The sequence below is a fragment of the Lepidochelys olivacea genome (assembly GCF_965140295.1).
Source record: "Lepidochelys olivacea isolate rLepOli2 genome assembly, chromosome: 10".
Lineage (NCBI taxonomy): Eukaryota > Metazoa > Chordata > Testudines > Cheloniidae > Lepidochelys > Lepidochelys olivacea.
The window spans coordinates 45,469,185-45,492,738 of record NC_140420.1 but is presented as its reverse complement, the minus strand read 5'-3'; the positions used below and the strand labels follow the sequence as shown (position 1 = coordinate 45,492,738).

General features: G+C 50.1%; 1 protein-coding gene across 1 annotated transcript in view; it reads right to left on the bottom strand.

The window, feature by feature from the left end:
• Window positions 1–4,250: 4,250 nt before the first annotated feature.
• The window catches only part of TRIP4 (thyroid hormone receptor interactor 4), a 51,364-nt gene continuing 32,060 nt past the window's right edge, over window positions 4,251–23,554 (bottom strand). The window contains exons 12-13 of the mRNA XM_084641453.1: window positions 11,395–11,497; window positions 4,251–4,506 (exon numbers count right to left, since the gene is read on the bottom strand). Of these exons, the coding sequence (XP_084497579.1) occupies window positions 4,439–4,506; window positions 11,395–11,497 (171 nt within the window). The 3' untranslated portion in view covers window positions 4,251–4,438. The remainder of the gene's footprint in view (window positions 4,507–11,394; window positions 11,498–23,554) is intronic.

Below are 23,554 nucleotides of genomic sequence, written 5' to 3'. Positions count from 1 at the left end.
ACAGTAGCTGGTCAATGCAATAAGAAGGGGCAAGCAGCCTATGCGGCCTCAGAAAGCTGCCACCCAGCTGGGAGCTAGTCCCTGTGGCTGTGAGATAACAGTGGGGCCCAGAGGCCAGGCAGGTGTATGGGTATTCCAGTGGTGCCCAGAAGGAGTTAGAAGTAGCAGTAGGTACTACTAGGGGGTAGGTCGGGGACTGGAAGTCATGTGACCTACAGCCATCTTGAGCTCTGCCACTGTGATCTTAGACACATCACCTTTGGTTTCTGGGCATTTTCCTCTCATCCTGTCGCTTGAAACTGTAAGTGTTTGAGGCCAGGGACCTGCTGCATATCGGCGCAGGGCCTGGCACAAGGAGTTGCTGATCACAGCTGGGGTTGTCTAAATGCTAGTGCACTGCAACTCCCACACCACCACCAGTAACATAAAGAAGGCAAAGGCACTTTATTCGCTATAGGGTCTTTCATACAAACTGGAGCCAAGCTGGCTTCAGACAAGATCATGTGCGTTGTAAAACATGGGGAAATGAAGGACATCATGAATAAATTAACTTGTGGGGGGGCTTCGATAGGGCATGAGGGGTGCCTTGCAGGGCAGATTTGAAACAAGGGGGAGAGCTGCTATGGCTGCGCACTCAAGGAGGCTGCCCCGGAGAACAGCAGAGGAGAAGGCTCTTGCATGGCTGAGACTAGAGAAGGGATGGGGGTGGGGGGAGATAGCAGCCAAGTGAGTGGGTGCAGGAGGGAGATAGGGAAAATTCAGTCCTGGAGATGGAAAGATCCTGATCTCCTATTAGCCCAGCTCCCTGGGGCAGCGGACGGCTGTGACTAAGGCGAGCAAATCCAGGAAGAGATCCAAGGAACACTCCATGTCCTGCTCTGATTTGTTCCCGTGCCTCTGCTGGCTCCAGGCTGGGGGCGCTGAGTGGGGCAGAGCAGAAGCTGGCCCCAAGAGGTTATTCTCACCTGGATCTCCACAGACCCAGGGGAGCTGTGTGAGAACAGGCTGCAGGTGGCACACGGCTCTGTACGTATGGGGAGAAGGGGGGCCAGCATCCAACACACAGCCCAAGAGGGGCCTGGGGACGGGAAGGGCTGGGAATCTTGGCTCCATTCCCCGAGTACCTTTCAGCCTTTGCAGTAAATAGTGCCCAGTTCTGCTCTAACTTCCTGCACTAGGCTGGATGGCGTGGCTTGGCACGTATATTACCTGCCTAGACAAGGCTCACTTCCCTCAGCATCGAAATTCAGCCACCACTCAGGAGCTGGGCTGCACCACAGACCTGGGGGTACCAGATGGGAGCGAGAGCATAGGCTGCTTGCATGGAAAAACCATGAGCAGCACCCCCACCCCAAGGCAGCACCCCCAAACCTCATGCCAGCCTTGGCTCCCTTTCTGCCCTCACCAAGGAGCTGGGGATGGGCAGGCAGGCTGTGCTGTGGGGGAACTCGCTGGCTGCCAGGTAACACTCAGTCGGCTGCGGGTGCAGCACTGGTGGGGGTTGTGTGTGAGGCTGGTGAAGTACAGATGGGACCAGGTGCCCGCCCCAGATGGGGGTGGGGGAATCAGGGCAGAGCACTGTCTCCTAGAGGAGTTTGCACAGTCCTGTAGGGCAATAGTGGGGCAGGGGCAGGTCAGATCCTTGCTATGGGATGGACACGCCCAAGGGATGGTCAAGAGGCCAGCACAGACTGAGGCCCAAGGCAGGGGCCCCATGTCCACCCTGGACACAAGCTGGCCCCTGTCAGTGCCTTGGGGAGCCCAGGGCTTCACGGGGTGCAAACCGGCCTGTCCACACTTCACGCCAGAACCGCGGCCCATGCCCATCACTATTCCAGTGCAGCTGAGGCCGCAGGCTAGAGGGCAGGCTGGCTCCCCTTGGTTTGTGAGATCCCTTGCTGGCCCATTGAGCCTTCCCACACCCCTGAGTGGGGCACTAGCCCCACTTTACAAATAGGAAAGCAGAGGCACCCAGAGACCACATGACCTGCCCAAGCTAGAGCCAGGGATAGGGGCCAGAGCCCAGCACAGCCAGCGGGGAGGCGATTTGCCACCTTTACCGCTAGACTCAAGGACTCATAAATGGCAAGCACAGCGGGAAGCAGCATAGGCCAGAGCAGCAGCGGGGCCTGCTTGGCGGCTCCCCATGGAGTCATGCTGCATCCCCGAATAGCCTCCCAGAGTTCTTCACCAACGCTTGAGCTGCTCAGCACGTAGTCCACTGGGGGCTGGTCTAGGCCTGTTCTGGAAGCACCACACCACCTCGTGAGAGCTGTATTAACCACATACACCCAGAGAGTCAGTGCAGGGCACTGCAGGGCACCAGATCTCCTGCACCTACCACCAGAGCAGTCTATATCTCAGCCAGTACAGGTGAGTCTCTCCTCCTTTCACAGGCCCATCAGCTGTCTATCCCCAATCACTACAGAGCAACTGCCTCTCAACCCCTCTGATCCACCCCTCCACCTCCAGCTCAGATCTCTGCAGTCCCTGGAGATGCTTGGCTTAATCTTAGAGCACAGATACTTTGGGGCAGGCAGCAGGTGAGGTTTGGGCAGCATCCAGCAAACCGGGGCCCTGACTGGAGTGGAGGCCATAGCTGCCTCTGGAGGAGAAACAGTTACCAAGAAAGCAGTTAGCATGAGGGTGCAGGGCTGCCAGGTCGGGAGGAAGGGCTTGGGGCCAACGTCCAGCTGGAGGGATTTTACCAATGGGTGAGCAAGGCCAGGATGGGAAGGGGGAATTTCACAGGCTGGGCAGGACCAGCTGCGGAAGGAAGGGAGAAACGCCCCCGTTTTTCCCCATCCTAGGGAATAGCAGCTTCCCTGCAGTAACCTCAGAGCCAGCTCCAGGCAGAGCAGAGCTTGGACACCTTGGCTGAGATCTACATGTACTTGACTCCACAACAACCAGACACAGAAGCTCAGACACAGAGTGACACACACAACACAAACCCAGCAAAGGATGAGCCAGGAGATGGCGCCGAGGCTGAGGATGGCATTTGCATGTCGCCTGAGCTAATTCCCTTCTAGCTGAGACTGCCTATGGCTCCGGCTGTTCACCTCCCAAATACTGAAGTGATGCGCTGGGCCTTCTGCTGAGAATGCTCCAAGCCCTCCTGGCTCCCGGTGTGTTGTGGTAACAGACAAACAGAGCAGCAGGATCAGGGCAACTTAACCATTATCCGCATAATGAACTGAATGCATCTGAACCTTGGGACTCTGGCGCTCCTCCTGGGGGATTTGCCGCTCTGCCCAGCGTGGCGATGTGAAGTGACATCGCTCCGGGTTAGCGCTGTCGTCGTTGGAATGTGGGGGGGGGGGGAAGTTCGGCTGGGAATCAGTAACACTTAGGCCGTGTTGAAAAGGCGCCAGGAGCAACGCAGCACGGCAGGCACACAGCCCAGTGAGCACCAACGCACAGAGGCATGTCACTACACAGAGATGCTGAATATGAAGGATTAAAGACAGGGAGAATCAATCTTACTCCTAACACAGGGGGCGGTTTTTTTCCAAGTCATGCATGCAGCTACTGGAGGCGAGCCAGCTCTCACGGGCAGGCAGCTGGTTGGAATAAAAGCAGAGCAGAGACTGAAGGCTGGCCAGCTGCTGAAGACGCCAAAAGCTGCTACTAATCGCTCAGGGGAGCAGCCTCGCAAATAAAGCTCTGAGCAAGAGGGGGCAGAGCAGCGAGTTCACCTTTCCCCTCCCACAGCTCCTCCTCTGGTCTGCGCTCGGCAGAGGCAGGGATGGGGCTCGGGGAAGGGGCCCGGCCCGGCTTTATGACATTCAGCCCCATCCTACTTTGCTCCTTTTTGACCAGTATGTCTCCTGCTATAAGAGAGCGCACTGCATGCCAGGGCGGCGTTGGGCAGCTCCAGCAGGAACTGCTGCCAAAGCCTCTCTGTGAGCAGCTGCAGCACAACTCCTGAGAGCCTGGTGCTGTGACGTGCCTGACCCGCTCTGGCCAATGGACCTGGAGTCACAGTCTCTCATCCCCTAGCTGCCCAGGGAGCGGAGACTGACACCGCCAGGGCTGAGCCAGCTCGGAGCTGCTGGCTGACGTTGGCCTGTTTCCGAATCCTCTGACCCAGTCCGGGGCGTGCTTTGAGTGCCATGCCCCAGCAGACGGAGCCAGATGCCAGCACTCCGTTGAGCTTGCCATCAGACCAGCCTCTGCAGCCAAAGCTCCAGAGGTCTTTTAAGACCCAGGATTTCACCCGGAAACTCCAAGCTGCCAGACTGACTGGGTTCTGTGCACGTAGAGAGCGAGGCACAAGGCTCTCCTCGTTTAATGGCCTTGGAATACAACAGTCAAATTTTAACAACGCTCTCCTCTCCGTCCCCCTGGAAGCACCTGCCTTTCAGAACCTTCCACCTCCTCTCTGCTCCCAGGCAGGGGAAGAGCAGCTGGGCTGGGCTCCTGGTGGGTGGGGAGTTCAAACAATCTCCTTCTGCTTCATTAACCCCTTCTTTGCTCCCTGATGAATCTTTGAATCCAGTTTCCCTGTAGAGGGGGGGAGAAAGGGAAAAAAAACAACAGAACATCTCATCACTTTATTTTTAAGCATCATTTGCAATGCAAATCAGCTGGAGGCAGCGAGGTCTCCTAGTTAGTGTGTTCCTGTCACATTCAATTATCCTGCTTCAGAAGCCAGGCATTTCCAAACTCATCGCTTCGCTCTGCAGGCGTGACACAGAGAGAGGGGAGGCACTGTGCACCACGCAGAAAAGAAATCCTGGGGGGGGTTTCAGCAAAGAGGAGAGGAAATTAACATCCATTGCTCCTGCCGCTGCTGGGAAGAAACAGATCGTGCTGCTCACTGGTGTGACATGACATGTTTTAAGGAAACACTCGTACCCAGGTATCTTCTCCAAACTCTGTGCAGGAGAGACATCCCTGTGTGCTGGCCCAGTGGCCCCGTCAGAGCAGAGCCCCTGCTGAATGAGGGCAGTGACCTGAAGAAGCAGAGCAGAGCAGACTGGAGCCCTGCATGACTGCCCTACTGCCAAGTGGGAGAGGTCAGAGTTTGAAGCCTGCAGGGCTCCCAAGTGTAAAGCCCAGCCAAGGGGCCTCTCTGGGCTGCAGCCAGAATGGACTAATGGGAAGCACATCTCTAGCATGCCCCGCCTCCCTCCTGGGAGCAGAGCGGGCCAGCAATTGTGAACAAGCAGGCTCACAGACAGCTGCACCCCGCTGGCAGCAGCAGGACCCAGAGCCAACACTGCCTTCCTTGGGCTTTGCTGGCAGACGGGCTACGGCCCTGACAGAGGCTCTACCATGATTCCCAGCCTGCCAGGCACTGTGCTTCCAGCTTCCCTTCCCCAGCATGAAGGCAGGGGCAGGCCATTAACAAACCTGATCCAGTAACTGAAGCACAGACCCTATTCAGGCCAAGGGCTCATGCAGAGGCACTGGGGGGGAGCAAGCTGGAGCCCAGAGTGCAGGGGCAAATGTTTGCCTCCCTGGGTCATGCCCATCCCCCTCTTTCCCCTTACTTTCAATCCACGTCTTCCCTTCCATGTCACTCTCTCCAAAGCAATGCATGTGGCAAGGGCTGGTTTCCCTCCTGCCATGGAGGCCCTTGTTTGGAGGTGAGGGGAGGGTGCCCACTGCAAATTTACAGTGGTACACAAATGGGTCGGTACATCATCACATATCACACTGACAGCCCCGCCCAGGGCAGTGCCCTGAGACCCTTCCACGACCTGGGGCACCACCACCAGTTAGGATAATCCCATATGGTCTCAATCTCTGCCCTAGCTTTCTAGGGGAGGCGCACTTAGCTCCACCGCCCGCCCACCCACCATGCAACAGCGGGAGAGAAACAGGGAGCCCTCCTAAGCTGCCGTGCTCACTCCAGAGAGGGCCACGGGGTTGATGGCTCTACGTATCTTCTTTGATCCCTGTCAGACTGATGGAGGATGCACGACATCATCCCAGCCTGAATGGCAACCGTTCTCTCACTCCCCAGCACTGACTGGCTCCTCTGAATGAGCATTGCTTCCCCCTGCTGACCAGCCAGCTTCAGCGCTGGGCGACAACAGCGCCTCCGAACAAGGCCATGCTGTCTACCCCAGGCCCCCTCCTCCCTGGTCCCAGGACTGCACCACCCCTCGCACTAACATTCATCTCACCGTGTAGAGTCACAACCCCGCCCCGCAGGGTTCTGCATGGTGGCGGGTCCCACCCTTTGCAAATACAGAGCTTGTCTTTGGCTTTTATAGCTGCTGTACACATTCTCCGCTGCCATTTGTATTCCTTAATCAATGTGCTGCAGAGCCCCTGACCATTGCTCCACAGACAGAGCAATTCGTCAGGGGGAAGCAGCCTGCACTGATCTCAGCTCTGTCACAGCACAAGCTGACTTTAAACACGCTCATCCATAACCAGCAGTAACTCATTAGCACCATCCGTGGGGTCAGCTCCGTCTGCCTGCAGACACAAGCGGCTGTCCCAGCGGTGCTCCGACTGGCAGAACTGAGCATGCCCACTGTGGTTCAGAGGCGCGGCACAAAGGCGCAGGTGCTTGTGGCTGCCTCTAGAGGGAGCTCTAAGCAGCATGGAGATGTCAGGCAGTTCTACCAGCCTGTCTGCGAGCAGCTAAGGGCTTCTAGCTAGGACAGGTGCTATTGAAGACTGGTAGATAAAGGGCAGTTACCTGGTCGAATAGCAACTGCAGGCATGAGCGCCCTTAAAAGCAAAGAAACAAACCCTGCCCTGGAGTGCAAGGAACACAACAGGCAGAACTGCACTGGGAGAGGGGCTGGGGAACAGGCCAAGGAGCCAGAGCTGACATGCACTCCACTCTCCGGGTTACTCCATCTCCCTTCTGGGGGTTAATCAAGGTACCATCCCAGGACACGTATGATACTGTTCCAGGCAACAAGGGCATGTCCACTGGGAAATGGGACCATACACGGCCAGCTGTGTCTCCCCCTGGAAGAGCCGTGCTGCTGCAGCTGAGCTACACCTCAACAGTGGGGGCTCTCTCGGGCCGGGGCAGCTGCCCACATTTCATAGAATCATAGAATATCAGGGTTGGAAGGGACCTCAGGAGGTCATCTAGTCCAACCCCCTGCTCAAAGCAGGACCAATCCCCAACTAAATCATCCCAGCCAGGACTTTGTCAAGCCTGACCTTAAAAATATCTAAGGAAGGAGATTCCGCCACCTCCCTAGGTAACGCATTCCAGTGTTACACCACCCTCCTAGTGAAAAAGTTTTTCCTAATATCCAACCTAAACCTCCCCCACTGCAACTTGAGACCATTACTCCTTGTTCTGTCATCAGCTACCACTGAGAACAGTCTAGATCCATCCTCTTTGGAACCACCTCTCAGGTAGTTGAAAGCAGCTATTAAATCCCCCCTCATTCTTCTCTTCTGCAGACTAAACAATCCCAGTTCCCTCAGCCTCTCCTCATAAGTTATGTGTTCCAGTCCCCTAATCATTTTTGTTGCCCTCCGCTGGACGTTTTCCAATTTTTCTACATCCTTCTTGTAGTGTGGGGCCCAAAACTGGACACAGTACTCCAGATGAGGCCTCACCAATGTCGAATAGAGGGGAACGATCACGTCCCTCGATCTGCTGGCAATGCCCCTACATCCCAAAATGCCATTGGCCTTCTTGGCAACAAGGGCACACTGTTGACTCATATCCAGCTTCTCGTCCACTGTAACCCCTAGGTCCTTTTCTGCAGAACTGCTGCCAAGCCATTTGGTCCCTAGTCTGTAGCGGTGCATGGGGTTCTTCCGTCCTAAGTGCATTTCCATGTGTTTAGCTATTAACATTTCAGGGCTAGCTCCAAAACACAGCAAGCTGCTTGGGTTTGTGCTGGAGTGGCTGGTGAAGTTCCCCTCGCCCCAGAGATAAATCCTGCGCCTGCCCAAGGAACAATGGTGTCTTGGGCTAACTGGCCTACTAATTCCAGCGCAAAGCAGCGAGAACCTACATGCATGGCTACCATGAGAGGTCTTGTTCACACCAGGCAGCTTTGCTCAGAACCTCCCACCGATAATGGGAGGAATCAAATCCCAGAGGCTTCCTCCTCCTGCCTCTCTCTCAGGTCACCCTAAATCTCCCTGAAGTTGGCTTCCCCTCCTTTGGCCTAGGTTCTGGGCTAAGTCTGGTTGTCTGGCCAGTCCTCTGCGACAATCTACACTCCAGCAGAAGCTTTCCGGGAATAGGGATGCACGGACTTTTCTGCAAAAAGGAATTTGCAAAAAGGTGTCAGCAGCTGATGGTAGTATCCAGCACGCAGATCACCTCTGCCAGGGTTTGCAGCCATCACCGGAGCCAGAAGCAAGGTGAAACCATGCTTGGGAAATTGGAGTGGCCATGGGCTGGGAGGATCTACTGCTGCAGGGAATCTGCACTGCCCTCATTCTCCTTCTGGTGACAGGCCACATCTAACAGCTGTCCCAGCCCTAGAGTCACCTCTGGCTGAAAGGAAAGTGTGATTAGCCACCACACGTCTCAGCAGTTGTGAGCTCACAGTGGCCGGACTGCCCAGTAGCCTCCCATGTCAGACCAGCGTGTTACCGAACGGAGGGCTCCTCACAGAGGAAGAACGGCAGTGAAGCTACAAACTTAGCTACACGCTTCCATCTCACATGGCCAAGAGCTCTGCCAAGCCTGGAACATCTTGGCTTCACATTTGGCACCAACTTCATTTACTAGTCTCAAGTGCAACTGCTTCTCCTTATCTCCAGAAACCAGGCTGATAAGAAAACACCCAGCACTATCAGCTAGTTAAAAAATTGTCAGCCAGTGGGTAACCTGCAGCGAGGACAGAGATAAGCACAAGTCAAAGGTGAATAGCGAAGAACAGGCACCAGGAGTCCGGTTCTCTCAAAACTTGATCAAGTCATTAAATGCCTTTCTATCTCACATTCCAGAATCCACGGAATGCCCCACATGCAACCTCTGCTGTCTGAACCCCAAAGCTTCCTGGACAGCTGCGTTCTACTGGAATGTCCGACCAACAGGGGGAAACTCGTGAATGCAGGCAGCAGGACTTCTACTGGAGCTGGGCCTAGACTGTGGAACTCACTGCCACAAGAGTTAAGGATGAGCACAGGCCTCCTACACTCAAAACTAAGAGAAAATGTGTTTCTCCAACTCAGCTTTCCTTCAGTGAGTTTTGCCCACACCGCCTGCCCAAGCACACACAAGCAATGGAGCTATTTCCTCTCCAATCTGGGGATGGAGAGAGATTGCTATTGCTATTTGTATCCCCCTGGGAGGCACTTAGACACCACAGTGATCAGGATCAGATCTCTACACGGATTAGACGGAGCCTTTCCTGCACAAGCCCCATTTCTGTTTGATCAAACTAGGGTCTCGTTTCCAGGGAGAATGCTTCCAGGCATTTGGGTCCCTGGCTGAGTGAGGTTTACAGGAGACCCTGTAGCAAGTCAGTGTGCTCAGGTGAGGATGCTAAAGTGACCCGTACTCAGGGCCTTGTTTTAAGGCTCATGAGGCGTTATGCTTTTGAGGTTGATTGTATCCGATCTGAAGCGTGCCTCTGTTATGACAGTGCATTACTGTGGTGAAAGCTCAAAGGTTCTCTACTCCTTCCCACACTTGTCACCAATATCATCTGCCTGGCCCGGAATGACTGTCTCCCCGCTGAAGGGGAACATGAATCACGGCTGCTGCTGCTCTGCTTTACCCTGATGACAGATCCTGTGCAGAAGGAGTCAGGGAAGGCAAAGCCAGCAGTGGGAGTGGGACACTCAGACACCCTCAAGCCCAGCTGGCGTCCTTCCAGTCTGTTAAACTGCTCCCTTCTCAAGCAGGAAACTGTCACAACACAAAGGACACGATGTGGCAGCTGGCATTTGTATGTGGAGATGCAGTCAGCCCCTGCCCACACTGCACAGAGCACATCAGCATTCCACTCAGCCACTGCACCCTGCAGCCTCCTTGCCAGAGGTGGCTTGATGGAGGGAGGTGCGGGGAATGTGGGCAGAGAATGAATCAGAGAGGGGAAGGGTTGGACAGGCTTGGGGTCAGGCAGCTGATGCCAAAATAAATCACACTTGTAAGGATGTTCCAGCAACACAAAAAGCCCCTGTTACAAACAGCTCCTTTCACTCCCACATACATCCACCAGAATTGCTGCTCAAGGAGTTAGAGCACTCACCTTCCACATGAGGATGCCGGTGCCCGTAAAAGGAAATAAACCAAACAAAGCCACTTTGCCCCCTGGAAACATGCGGTGGGGGAGAACGGTCCGCATACAGCCAATGAAAGGCAGACTAAAGCCACAGGGAGGGAAACGTTCCTCTCAATCAATGGAGAGAGAAAAGACTCCAGACTGTACGTCAGAGGAGGTTAACTAGTCCCTAGAAACCCTGCTGCTTCTGAGTCTAACTACTCCCAGTGAAACACACTGCAAATTCGAAAGAAGACCTAGTGATCAGCTAGCGAAACAAAGAGCAGAGACTAGTTTTGCTTATGCTGATCTGAGCCTGTCAAATTAATTTTTCACATCCCCTGGAACCATGTGTGGTCCCTTCCCAAGGCTGGGAAGTGGGGATGATGCTAATAAGGCCAGAGCTGACTGCAGGATCCCCAACTGCTGCACCCCTTTTCCATTCTCTTTACAGGGATGGGCAGTAATAACCAGCAGCTGCGAATGGTTGGTTGCTCATAAAAGGGACTTACAACACTAGCAAGCATAGAGTGGACAGATGCTCTGCAGCGTCCCTCACAGCTCTGCCAAGATAGTTCGGCCTAGACCTGCACCCTCTTGCTATTTCACTCCTGGGTGTCCCATACTGATAGCCAGTCAAGCCAAACTGGGTGGCAATTTTGTGATGCAGACAAGTGTCTACTAGGGACTAGCCTAAGACCCATCTAAGCCATGTTCTCTTTTAATGGCAAGTTGAGACTTGAATCGAGGTCTGTGAAGGTGGAAGAGGAGTGCTATTATCCCTGTACCAGTGAGACACCATTCCCTTCATGCACATGGCTAGCATGGTGGGATCTGTAAGTTTGCTACTTGTCCTATTTGAAGGGATGCTTTTGGCTACAAAGGTTTATCATCGAATCAAACAACCTGGCATCCTCAGCCATGCGCCATGTGGTCGTGCCAAAAACAGATCAACTGCAAACATGTGTTTCCTACTTCCATGTGATGAGTCTTAAGCCTCTAGGAGCCTTAGCAAGGGAAAGGGAGAAGTCATGTGTTTTCAAGGAAGCAACGGCTGGGGATAAGGGAACTGAAGAGGAAGCTACTACAGATGTGTTTGCATTATTAAACAAACACCTATGGATCAAAGCCTGTGAACAGCTACACAGAATGCAAGCACAGCTGGAGGACAAAAACTGACAATAGCCTGCCAGAAAGGGAGAGAGGGGTGTGTCTGTGGGGTGCCATGACTTACAGATTTTGGGTTTTCCTTTCATGGGAAACTTCACGATCATCTCCTGGGGATTAGTGCAGACATAGACGAACGGAGACGCAGACTCCTGGCTCAACTCAGGATACTGAAAAGAACAAACACAAACTGCCTTAGACAAACTGCAGCGGGTGCGAGAGCAGCTCTAGATTCAAAAAGAGCACAGCGGGCAGGAACATTTGTGTGGCATGAGAAGGTAATTCAGAATTTAAGGGCTTGTCTAAACACATTGGTTGCACCAACTTAAATAGGTTTAAAAACTACACTAGGGGCAAACCCTGGGTGGCTCTGATATCAGCTGGGCTTGCGTCTGATAAACGCCAGCTTTGGCAGATAAGAGTTGAATCCATTCACAAAGTTTAACCTGTTTAACTGAATCGCTTTTATCACTACTATTCAATCAGACCTATTCTTGCTGTAGAATGGACCCGTCTTGAGAACCTTCTGCTTCTGAGGAGTTGTTGACAGAATCTTGCTGGTATATGTAATGGTTTGCTGAACCCATCAAATGACAAGACCCCTCTTCCAAGGAGTTTATTCTAACTCCAGGTATGTGACTGCAGCATGTGTAGACATACATGAGTCAGCTTTGATCTAGATAGCCACGGCAGCATGGCTTAGCTGCTTCAGTCCATATCCACGGTCCCAGGAAGACTTGTGCAGCCCATGTTGCTGCAGATTCACTACTACTGTTCTTGGAGCCAGCTAGATCAAAGCTAGCTTGGGTATGTCTACACATGCTGCAGTCACCCCTCTGACTGCAGTGCAGACATACCGTCAGACATACCGTCAGACTAATGTGACACTAGGAGCAGGTCTGCAGTTTAAAGAGGAGCCAGCACCCAGATGCAGTTGGGGAGAAGAACTGTTTTCTCCTTTTGAAATCCAGGGCATCTTCTGGAAGGAACTTATGTAAAGCAACTTCACTGCAATGAAAACATCTGGGGAATTTGTACAGGAAACACAGTCAACAGAGCTCTTCTCTTGCTAGCCAAAAAGGAAGGATTCACCAAGAAAGGGAATGCACTGAAGCTCTGTCTGGACGCAACTAGTCTAGTTGCACTGATGTTCAGAAGGTGTGTTTAAGTTCCTAGATGAGTAAAAACTAACACACACGGAGACATCTGCAGTTACAAGTTGGTAGGATACAGTCTCAAGGGTTACCAATCCTCAAGCTTCAGGACTGAAAAGACTGAAAAGCCCATTACCAAATATTTGTTTCCCATGTAGGTACTTACAGAGTGTGATAAAGTCACTCCTTAACTTTCTGTTGGTTAAACTAAATAGATTGAGCTCCTTGAATCCATCACTATAAGGCAGGTTTTCTAATCCTTTAATCATTTTTTTGGCTCTTCTCTGAACCCTTTCCAGTTTATCCACATCCTTGTTGAATTGTTGACACCAGAACTGGACACAGGATTCCAGCATCAGTGCCAACTACAGGGGTAAAATAACCTCTCTAATGCTAGACTGCTAGAGAAAGTATAGTCTGTTCATGGGCTTCCATAACTGTACATGTACACAAACGCACATGCACACGCGGCATTCCAACAGTAATCAACACCCATCCTTAAACCTCACCTTGTGTGCTCTTCCCACATCCCCCAGTAGGGCCGTTATGGCAGCATGGAGGTTACAAAACTCAAAGGCGTGAGACTGCCCTTGACAATTCACTGGCTCAAGGGCTTTGGTTTTCCTTGCATTGACTCTGAAAAGGGCAGTGTTTTGTTGAAACATAACCTTTTGCCAGCAGGAATTTTTGCAGGCATGAGAACTTAGGCAAAGCTTCCCTCTCATCTGATTGGTTCTACCTCCCGTGACTGTGAGATTTCCCTCTGTGGAATTCCGAGGTCCGTTTGCCAGTTCAGCAGCAGTTGTATCTGCCTTGTTCATTACGATGCCCTGTTCTCTCAGCCATGCTGATGTCCCATTAGTTGCACACTGTCAAGCTGGGCTATTAGTGTGCGTTCTGGATGGAAGAAGAGGTGCTCAGGCCACATCAGTGGGCAGCATGGTGTGAAGCAGCACACAGGAATGGTGTAAAGGCTTCCTGAGCCTGAATCCATTCGGGAGAGTTGTGGATGAGGCATCAATAGAGCTTTGTCGATCTGTGTACTGGGCCCAGCTCAGTTGATTTATACCAACACAGTGTACAGACCTGAGGCTCTGAGAAAAGTGCCAATGTAGTCCCCAACTGTGCAATGGTTGGGGGCACCCCACTGTTCACCAATTACATTTGTGATCAGAGAACTAGTAAAGCTAATAAGTTACCTAAGTGAACCCTGATTCTTACTGGATGTTTTAGATTGCAACCAAATTACGAGACCAGTCAGACTGGAGAGAGACACCAATGACTGAAGTGGCAATTTAGAAATGCACTTGAGCAAAATTGAGAAGGCTATTTGCTAAATCTGGTGGACCCAAGGCATGAATGATCACCTACTCTGCTGGATCACCACTCCTAGGGACATAAACATCTTTGGAGCAGCTAACATCAACTAACTGAAGCCCCTCATTATTGCTATTTGAGCAAGCATGTTGTCCTCTCTCCACCTCTTGGGCTATCTGTAGCCTGACCTGGGGGCACGCAATATAACTGATATATGTCTGTATTCTTTTGACTCGGCATTTGTACCAATCGGGTCATGATGCATGATGCTCTGTAGTCAGAACTGCTATCTCACCAGATACTATGGAATCTTGTGGGTGCAGTGGCCCTCCCCTACTTCTACAACTTCATCTGTCCTTCCTGAATAATTCAGATCCCAAGTACTAGAGAATCCCATTTATATATATCCTGCCACGCTTCTGAGTTGTCTCTTCTACCGCCGAGCATTCTAGCTCCCCTACTTTTGCTTTTCAGCTTGCGCTGTCTGACAGAGATGCTGGCAGTAGAACACAAAGGTACAGTTTTCAGAAGTGCATAAGTGAGTTAGGAGCAAAAGTCCCATTTCCCCCCCCAGAAGTGACTTAGGCACTTTAGGAACCTAACTCACACTGACTTTCAATGGGACTGAGGTTTCTAAGTGCTAGTCACCTTTGGAAATTTTTACCCTTTGCTTAGTTATATGTAACTTCTTTATCTGACCCCGTTACCTTTCTTGGATTGTACGTCTGAGCCCTCCTGCCACTTCGCTGAGGCAACTGGAATGTCTCTCCTCTCCACTATGAGTGGACTCAAACACAGCGAATAGCAAACCCCAAACAAAAAGAAAAGGAGTACTTGTGGCACCTTAGAGACTAACCAATTTATTTGAGCATAAGCTTTCGTGAGCTACAGCTCACTTCATCGGATGCATACTGTGGAAAGTACAGAAGATCTTTTTATACACACAAAGCATGAAAAAATGGGTGTTTACCACTACAAAAGGTTCTCTCTCCCCCCACCCCACTCTCCTGTTGGTAATAGCTTATCTAAAGTGATCACTCTCCTTACAATGTGTATGATAATCAAGTTGGGCCATTTCCAGCACAAATCCAGGGTTTAACAAGAACGTCGGGGGGGAGGGGGGGGAGGAAAAAACAAGGGGAAATAGGTTACCTTGCATAATGACTTAGCCACTCCCAATCTCTATTCAAGCTTAAGTTAATTGTATCCAATTTGCAAATGAATTCCAATTCAACAGTCTCTCGCTGGAGTCTGGTTTTGAAGTTTTTTTGTTGTAATATCGCAACTTTCATGTCTGTAATCGCGTGACCAGAGAGATTGAAGTGTTAACATTCATAAACCAGTCGGAGAACACTTCAGTCTCTCTGGTCACGCGATTACAGACATGAAAGTTGCGATATTACAACAAAAAAACTTCAAAACCAGACTCCAGCGAGAGACTGTTGAATTGGAATTCATTTGCAAATTGGATACAATTAACTTAAGCTTGAATAGAGATTGGGAGTGGCTAAGTCATTATGCAAGGTAACCTATTTCCCCTTGTTTTTTCCTACCCCCCCCCCCCCGACGTTCTTGTTAAACCCTGGATTTGTGCTGGAAATGGCCCAACTTGATTATCATACACATTGTAAGGAGAGTGATCACTTTAGATAAGCTATTACCAGCAGGAGAGTGGGGTGGGGGGAGAGAAAACCTTTTGTAGTGGTAAACACCCATTTTTTCATGCTTTGTGTGTATAAAAAGATCTTCTATACTTTCCACAGTATGCATCCGATGAAGTGAACTGTAGCTCACAAAGCTCATGCTCAAATAAATTGGTTAGTCTCTAAGGTGCCACAAGTCCTCCTTTTCTTTTTGCGAATACAGACTAACACGGCTGTTACTCTGAAACCCCAAACATGAACTAGGACTAGATGAGCACAGCCACTCGCACAGAAGCCAGGAATTCCTGGCTCATTCCACCACACCAGAAAGATCCAAACCCCAGTCTAAACAAGAGCACTGGGGGGACCTGAGTTTGTTACTAGGAGGAATTAAGGAGATCCTTTTCTCCTGCTAAACAAACAGACAGAGCTTGAGGCTAAATGCAGCATTTCAGTACCAGCTGGAAGTCAGCTATCTAGTCAGCTCCACAGAAGGCAGGCTGCCTACAGCTCCCACACTCCCTATGGATTCAGAAGTCCGAACACACAGCAGGTGGCTATCAGCCACTCCACACAACCAAAACAATCAGGATGGAATCCACCACACTGAATGTTTCCACCTCTTTGCTATTGACCTCTCCCCAGCATGCAGTGACCAGCCTGTTCCATGGGGTGCCATTTTCATCCAGTCAAATTTAACTGAACGACAATTTTCTGCACTTTATCTTAATTCAGGGGAGCAGTGGAAACCCTGAAAGAGGCCAGGAAGGGGAGGAACTGAGAGCAATAGCTGTAGCTAGGGGGTGTGCAGATTACCCCAGAGATGCTTGGACATAACACATTTGGCAATAAACACTGGGTCAGATACTCTTGGCCTACTCTGCTCCCTCATGCAGTTTAGCAGCATAAAGGAAGCAAAGACTGACTGCACCACTTAAGCTGGGATTCCCCTGGCACAGGAATTGCCAGCAGGCATAGATTGATGCCACTGGCTCCTATGCCACTCTTCCTGTAGCCCACCTGAGAGGAGGCACAACTGGAGCACACTGCACTCCAGCTATTTTCAGCAGGAGGATGATTCCCAGGGGACTATTACTAACCGGGAGAGTTCAGAGTAGCCCCTCACAGCTCCCTCTCTCTGCTGCACCCAGCACAAACTGGATACAATAGACGACCTAGCCCATTCAGATTTTTTCCCATCTCCTTCTCATACTAGAATATTTGAATTTTCATATTATTTTACAGAGGATATTCCTGCTCCCTCATCCCATTTCTCCTTGTATTCCCCCACCCCCACTTCCCCACCTCCAGCTGATTACCATTCCAGCGCAGGAGGGCTGGACACAGCTCCTTGGAAGCCTGTAAACCATTACCATGTCATTAGCCTGAATAGGGCTCTCCCTATCCCCACCTCCAAGTCCCTGGCTCTACAGTGCTGAGTTTGCCTGTCTGAAAGGTGTCACACACCAAGCTGGGCAGAACTGAAACAACCAAGGATAAGAAAAGTGCTAGGAGAGCACAGATCACTCAGGCTGCGTCTGGACTGCCACTTTCAGCGCTAAAACTTTAGTCGTTCAGGGGTGTGGAAAACCCACCGCCCTGAGCCACAAAAATTTTAGTGCTGAAAAGTGCCAGGACAGACAGCGCTTCCGCTCCCAGCGACAAAGCTACCACCCCTCGTTTGGGCTGGTTATTTCTTATTGCGGAGCGCGCTCTCTCTCGGCGATAGGGCGCGTCTACACTGCCCGCGGCACAGCGCTGTCGCAGCCACGCTGTAAGGTGGGCAGTGTAGACGCACCCTGAGAGAGACCTGGTGTGGCTGAATCCTATCAGAAAACAGAGGCACAACTCATGATGGAGCAGAGGTCCCAGAGAACAAAGCAGGGAGCAAAACCTTTCCCAAGGAGTTTTACTAGTGACCTTTCAGGCTATTCTTTTGGTCTGACTGAGGTCTTCAGACAGGAAAGCAGAAGGAAATAAACAAATGCCCCAGAAAAGACCAAGGTATAAAAATAATGTGTTAATAAGCCTAGTTCTTTTCTTGTCCCTGTCTTAAAGAAAGGCCGGCCTACAGAGCTCTGCAGTGCAGCCTGCCACCTTTAATATGGAGCTGTACAGGTCCCATGCTGATTGAATCAAGGTGGAGAAAACTGCACACGGGGACCTGCAGTCTCTGAGAGCAGCTGCCATCTCTTCTATCCCATGGATGTTAGGGGTGGTCCTCAGACTCCTGGTAAGGTGCCAAAGCAGCCAGTTTGAGTGCCCTGGGGTACCAGAGAAAGGTGGGCATACAGAGGGGATAGGGGCTAATGATGGAAACAGCTGAATGGCATTGACAGCTTTCCTTATCAGGGCCCAGAATGAGAAACAAACCTAAACTTTGTCACCCGCTGCTGATCCAGGCGGCCATCTTGAGGTCTGGGCTTCATCTCCCCTCAGTGCTTCAAAATAAAAGAGGCTACGCCAGAAAGCAAGGCTGTCTGGAAGGAATAAAGGCCAGCGGAGCCCATGTGCTAACATCAGAGCTGGGTTATTTCTCCCCATGAAATCTAGTTCAAAAACGTCTTGGCAGTGATTCAGCCACTCGGAAAGAGCATAGGGCTGCTGCGGCGGGGCCTGTGTGTCAATAAATCAGCCATCTGTGGCAGGCAGAAACACCCCATACTCTGTGCTGCCTGCTCCAAGAGTTAGAGCGAGAAGCCACTTGGCTGTCCCCACGTCAGGAGGCTGGGAAGCAAAGCGTTCCCTGCGAGAGGAATGCGAGGGCTGAATGGCGTGCTTGTGACCGAGGACAGCTGGGGGAGGTTTGGGGAGCATGCTTGGCCAGCGGGCAACTTACTTCACCCAGTTTTCAGTGAGATTTGTGGGAAAGGCGGATCCACTCTTTTTTCATGCCTCATAAGCTTCATCGCTGTCAGACTAACATAACAGGTAATTAACTACTAAAGAGCCGTTTTCGCCTCCTCTCCTGAGGGAAATTGCTCACCATCCAGCTAGAAAATGTTGCTGTAGCGGTTTCCAAAAGAGAAAAAAAATTCTCAGCAGTTTCTGGCAAGGAGCATGGGAGCCGCAGCCAAACAGCGGCATTTATGCCAGCACTTGTAACCTGCTCTCCAACCCCACTACAAATGTGACCAATGGCTGAGAGGCAGCCTAAGCAACTAGAGACCAGTAAAATTACACCAATACTTATCTAGACCCCTTGCTTTTTTGTACTCCAAAAGGCCAGGACTGGGGCAAAAACACACAGGCAGCAAGCAACAACTTCAGTACAATCTAGTGGGTAGCATGGGAGATCCCAGATCTATTGCTAGCTGTGCCACTGTGCAACCTTCCCCACCTCTGAAACCCAGAGCCATTTGTCAGTGTTCATAAGCCACTTTGAGAGCATCTGATGAAAAACAGAGAAAGGCGAAGTGTTGGTCTAGTGATGGAGCAGCTTGGCTTCTGGGGGCCATTCCAGGGAAGGGATCTGGACTTGGAAATGCCCAGTTTTAAATGAGAAATGTTATCTGTATGGGCGGCGTTCATCTGGCGTTGATTGTTACTCTCCAGGGCAGGGTTTCCACCATGCAAAATAATGGTGCTAGAACAACAACAGGGCAAACAGGAAACAAAAGTTCCAACGATCATCCATTTTTTGTGTGTGTCAATGTCCTTTTGCAAGATCAAGCTTCAACTTTAAAGCATCATTTTCAGAATAACCCTCTCTAGCTGTTAGCTGCAGGGCCTGGAAGCAGGAGAATGCCAGATGCTTCTTATCCCAAACAACCCCTACACAGAATGCTAGATTTTTCAGATTATTCCTTAGGTAAATCATACAGCATAGCCAGGTTCCTGTTCCAGGCACTGCACGTGAGTGTAGCATCCTGTTCCTGGCCAGTCACAGTCTCCAACGTTGCTTTTCTCCGGGATCTTGAAAATCCCCTGTCCTTGAAACTGTCTTCAGGAGGCTCAAGGGAAGCTCTAGTCTGAAAAGCAAAGCTAAGAATGGCCTCTTGGGGTTCCGTTATCATCTCACTGGCTTCACAGAGGAAATGTGATTTACCAGTCAAAAGGTGTGTTTCTCTGACTGCAAGTGCTGTGAAGTCTGCCTGGGCTCAGAGAAGTGCTAGAATCATTCTGGCTCATACCTAAGCACCAGTAATCAAGATTCTGTCCACCAGACTGTTCCCTCAGCCACACCAAGGTCTTCCACAGGGTTGCCCAGGTGTAACTGAAGGCAGAATTTGACCCAGCAGCTGGAACTCAATGACCGATCTAAGAAAAGGAGTACTTGTGGCACCTTAAAGACTAACCAATTTATTTTGAGCATAAGCTTTCGTGAGCTACAGCTCACTTCATCAGATGCATGATCTGTTCACAGTGCCTGGGCCAGACTTGGCACTGCAGGGCTTCAGGGGGTTTTTAAACCAAAGGGAAAACCCTTTGGCTCAGAAAGTCAGCAGCCCTGGTGCCGAACACACACTGAGAGCAGGTCTGTCGGTAAGGGTGCTGCCATTTTTAGTCACTTTCCATGACACCTTGGGCAAGAACTTCACCTCTCCTTGCCTCAGTTTCCCACCTTTGTAAAGTACTGGATTGAAGGAGCTAGGTGAGTGCAAACTGTTACACCTGAGACACTGGTTTCTCTCACAACACACTGGGGGATACTGGAACTTTGCATCTTCAGAGATGTTCTCTGCTCTGATTGCTGTTCCATCCATCACTATCTTCTCTAATTTCTCACTTCCACAGAGAGTCTATTGATTACGATGAGCAGAGAGCTTCCCCGATCCGTAGGAGGGGAGGCCAAACTTCAATGCCAAGTTTACTAGCCCAGAAACAAAGTATCCAGTATTCTTGCCAGAGATCTGGACTCTTATCACTGATGCCCCATTTACCACCTCTTTGGGATCGAGAACCCAGATAACTGTCCAAAGCCACTGCATTAGCCATATGGCTGATGGGAGGGGAAGTGCTTCGGTGCAGTGCTGAGGCAGGCTGGGCTAGAAAGCAGCTAATCAGTGATATTCCACTCAGGACTGGCAGAAGGAAAAGGAAGATTACAAAACAACAACAAAAGCTGCCAGCCAAACTTTCGTTTGAAAGCCTGTTCGGTCTAGACTGCAACAAGTGAGGAAGGAACAGCTCAGAACCACAGCTGCTAATGGTTATGGATTTGGCAATCAAAATGTCTTTGCTAAAAAAAGTTAACTGCCTTACCACTGAGGTTACAAACCACAGCCTTGATGCATTGTTGCAGTCAGCATCCTCCCTGCTGTTTTTGAGAGCTTACATCTGCTGCTGGCGGATCATATGCTGGCAAGCGGCACCAGCTCCTTTCATGGGGCCGCACAAGGAGCTTTGCTAGGCTGCCTTCATTTCCCCTTCTTCCCACAACTATGCCCTTCAGGTATCGCTTTTTTTCTCTGCCTGCTTGTGCAGTATTCCGTTATTCCGGAGCACAATCAGATCCACACGCAGGAGGGAGGATAGGCGTGGGACACTGCTGCATTCTCTCCAGGATGGCCTTTTCCAGTCAAGCACCACTGCTTTCCTGGGGTGCTCTCTGCATCAGAGTTCCCAGCCCAGATCTACACCACAACCTGTAGCTTGGTTGTGTAAGGTGCAGGGGGAAGTAATTATGATTTAATAGGAATGGGGCTTCAAAAGGTAGATGAACATTTAAACTAGTTGAACGGCATTTGATTTTAAAATGCTGAACAGACCCACACTGCTCAGTTCTCAGAAGGCTTGGAGGATGCAAGGGTGCCAGAAAACCTGGAATGTGAGCCGTCCTCCTCTGCTTTCCTAATTCCCAAGCTCACCACTGCCAAGTGATCAAGTGCCACTTAAGCCTTCAACATCTCTATTCCCTACCTGGAAAAACACCTGCCCGCAGTGAGCCAAGCAAGCTACATTTGAATGGGTTCGACACATTTGCTGGATGACTGATGACCAACAGGAGAAACTGGGTGGAACTGGAAAAACATTCACCAGTATGAAGGCCAAAAGGTACATTTCACATGTTTTCTTGTTCCATGCCATCCTCTCTTATGGCCAGACAAAAGGCGGGAGCAGGAAGAAAACAGGACTGGAATGGTGGGGGAAAGAGTGCTTGCTTCTACATTAGCAACTCATGGTAGCATTGTGGGAGTGTTTCTCTCAGCAGAATAAAGTCCTTTTATAAATGACTACTAAGGAATTAATAATTCACATTCCAACAACCACGTTAGGAAAGGGTTAAGGAAAAAAGCAATTGCAGAGTCCAGCTAACGCCATAAACAATCACACCCATTACTTACAAAATTTTTGCACCTTTAAGAAAAAGACCCCTTGGCTAGAAATTAACAATTAATGTATCCACCCAACTCCTTGCTCTGGTAAACTTCATCACTCACGATCACTCAACCCACCCAGCCTTGGGTTTGACCCCTAACGTTGCTCTGTAATGAAAGCAAATTGTTAGATGCATGCTGTTTGTTTTCGATATTGTTGATTAAATTATATCCGAGTCCACCAATTCTCAGAGTGGGATGTACTGGTGGAATCCAGATATTTTTATAAATGGATTTGGAAAGACTGACCTGTTTTGGGTTACGAAATGTATTAAGTACATGGTGATGAAGGCTTATAGAAGTACATGTAGTCCTTGCACATCTGTATTTGAACTATATTAACTGTGTTGAATAACAGCTAAAATATTCCTCTCTCCCTCACACACACACAATCATTTTTCACTTCTGGGCAATTCCCGAGCCTTTTAAATCCATGTCACTGAACAGAGTTTACTTTTTGGGCCCAGTCTTTAGCAGGACCTTATAGCAGGCCGGCAGTGTTTGCCTGAAACAACCCAACATCCCACCTGCTGTGGAATGCTAAGAGGGTTCTCATCATACAAGTGTAGGACTGCAAGGGACCTCGAGAGGTTATCTAATCCAGTCCCCTGCACTCAAGGCAGGACTATGTAATAAGTAGACCATTCCTGACAGGTGTTTATCTAACCTGTTCTTAAAAACCTCCAATGATGGAGGTTCCACAACCTCCCTAGGCAATTTGTTCCAGTGCTTAACCACCCTGACAGTTAGGAAGTTTTTCCTAATGTGCAACCTACACCTCCCTCATGGCAGATTCTTGTCCAATCCTAAGAGGTTAAGGAGAACAATTTTTCTCCCTCTTCCTTGTAACAATCTTTTATTTACTTGAAAACTGTTAAGTCCCCCCTCAGTCTTCTCTTCTCCAAACTAAACACACCCAATTTTTTCAATCTTCCCTCATAGGTCATGTTTTCTAGACCTTTAATCATTTTGTTGCTCTTCTCTGGACTTTCTCCAATTTGTCCACATCTTTCCTGCAATGTGGCATCCAGAACTGGACACAATACTCCAGCGGAGGCCACATCAGCGCAGAGTAGAGCAAAAGAACTACTTCTCGTGTCTTGCTTCAACACTCCTGTTAATATATCCCAGCATGATGTCCACGTTTTTTCCCGACACCGTTACATTGTTCACTCATATTTAGCTTGCGACCCACTATAACTCCCAGATCCCTTTCCACAGTACTCATTCCTAGGCAGTCGTTTCCCATTTTGTATGTATGCAACTGATTGTTTCTTCCGGAATGGAGTACTCCACATTTGTCCTTATTGAATTTCATCCAATTTATGTCACATCATTTTTCCAGATCATTTTGAATTTTAATCCTATCCTCCAAAGCACTTGCAAACCCTCCCAGCTTGGTATCATCAACAAACTTGTGAAGTTTAATGATTCACTAGAGCAGATGGTTCATTACCCCACTCTGGAATAAGGGAGCTGGGACTTATTCTCTAGAAATTGAAGATCGAGGGTGAGGGCTGAGCAGTCTGGAGGGAAGAACTCTAGAAGCACCGAAGTCTAGGAAGGTTTGAATTGAATTTTGTTACCTTATCTTTACTGTCAGTATTAGTAAAATCAAATACCAAGAAGGAGCTGAGTTTCAACTCTCCATAGAGCGTGGACTGTGTTTGAGAGCAAAGTTAAGTCCCGAACCACTGACTAGCTTGCTAAAATAGTAGCAAAGGCTAAATCTACAATCACCATTAATTAAGTCATATGCTTCAGCTTTAGCCTCAGTTCTTCCCCAGGGTCTC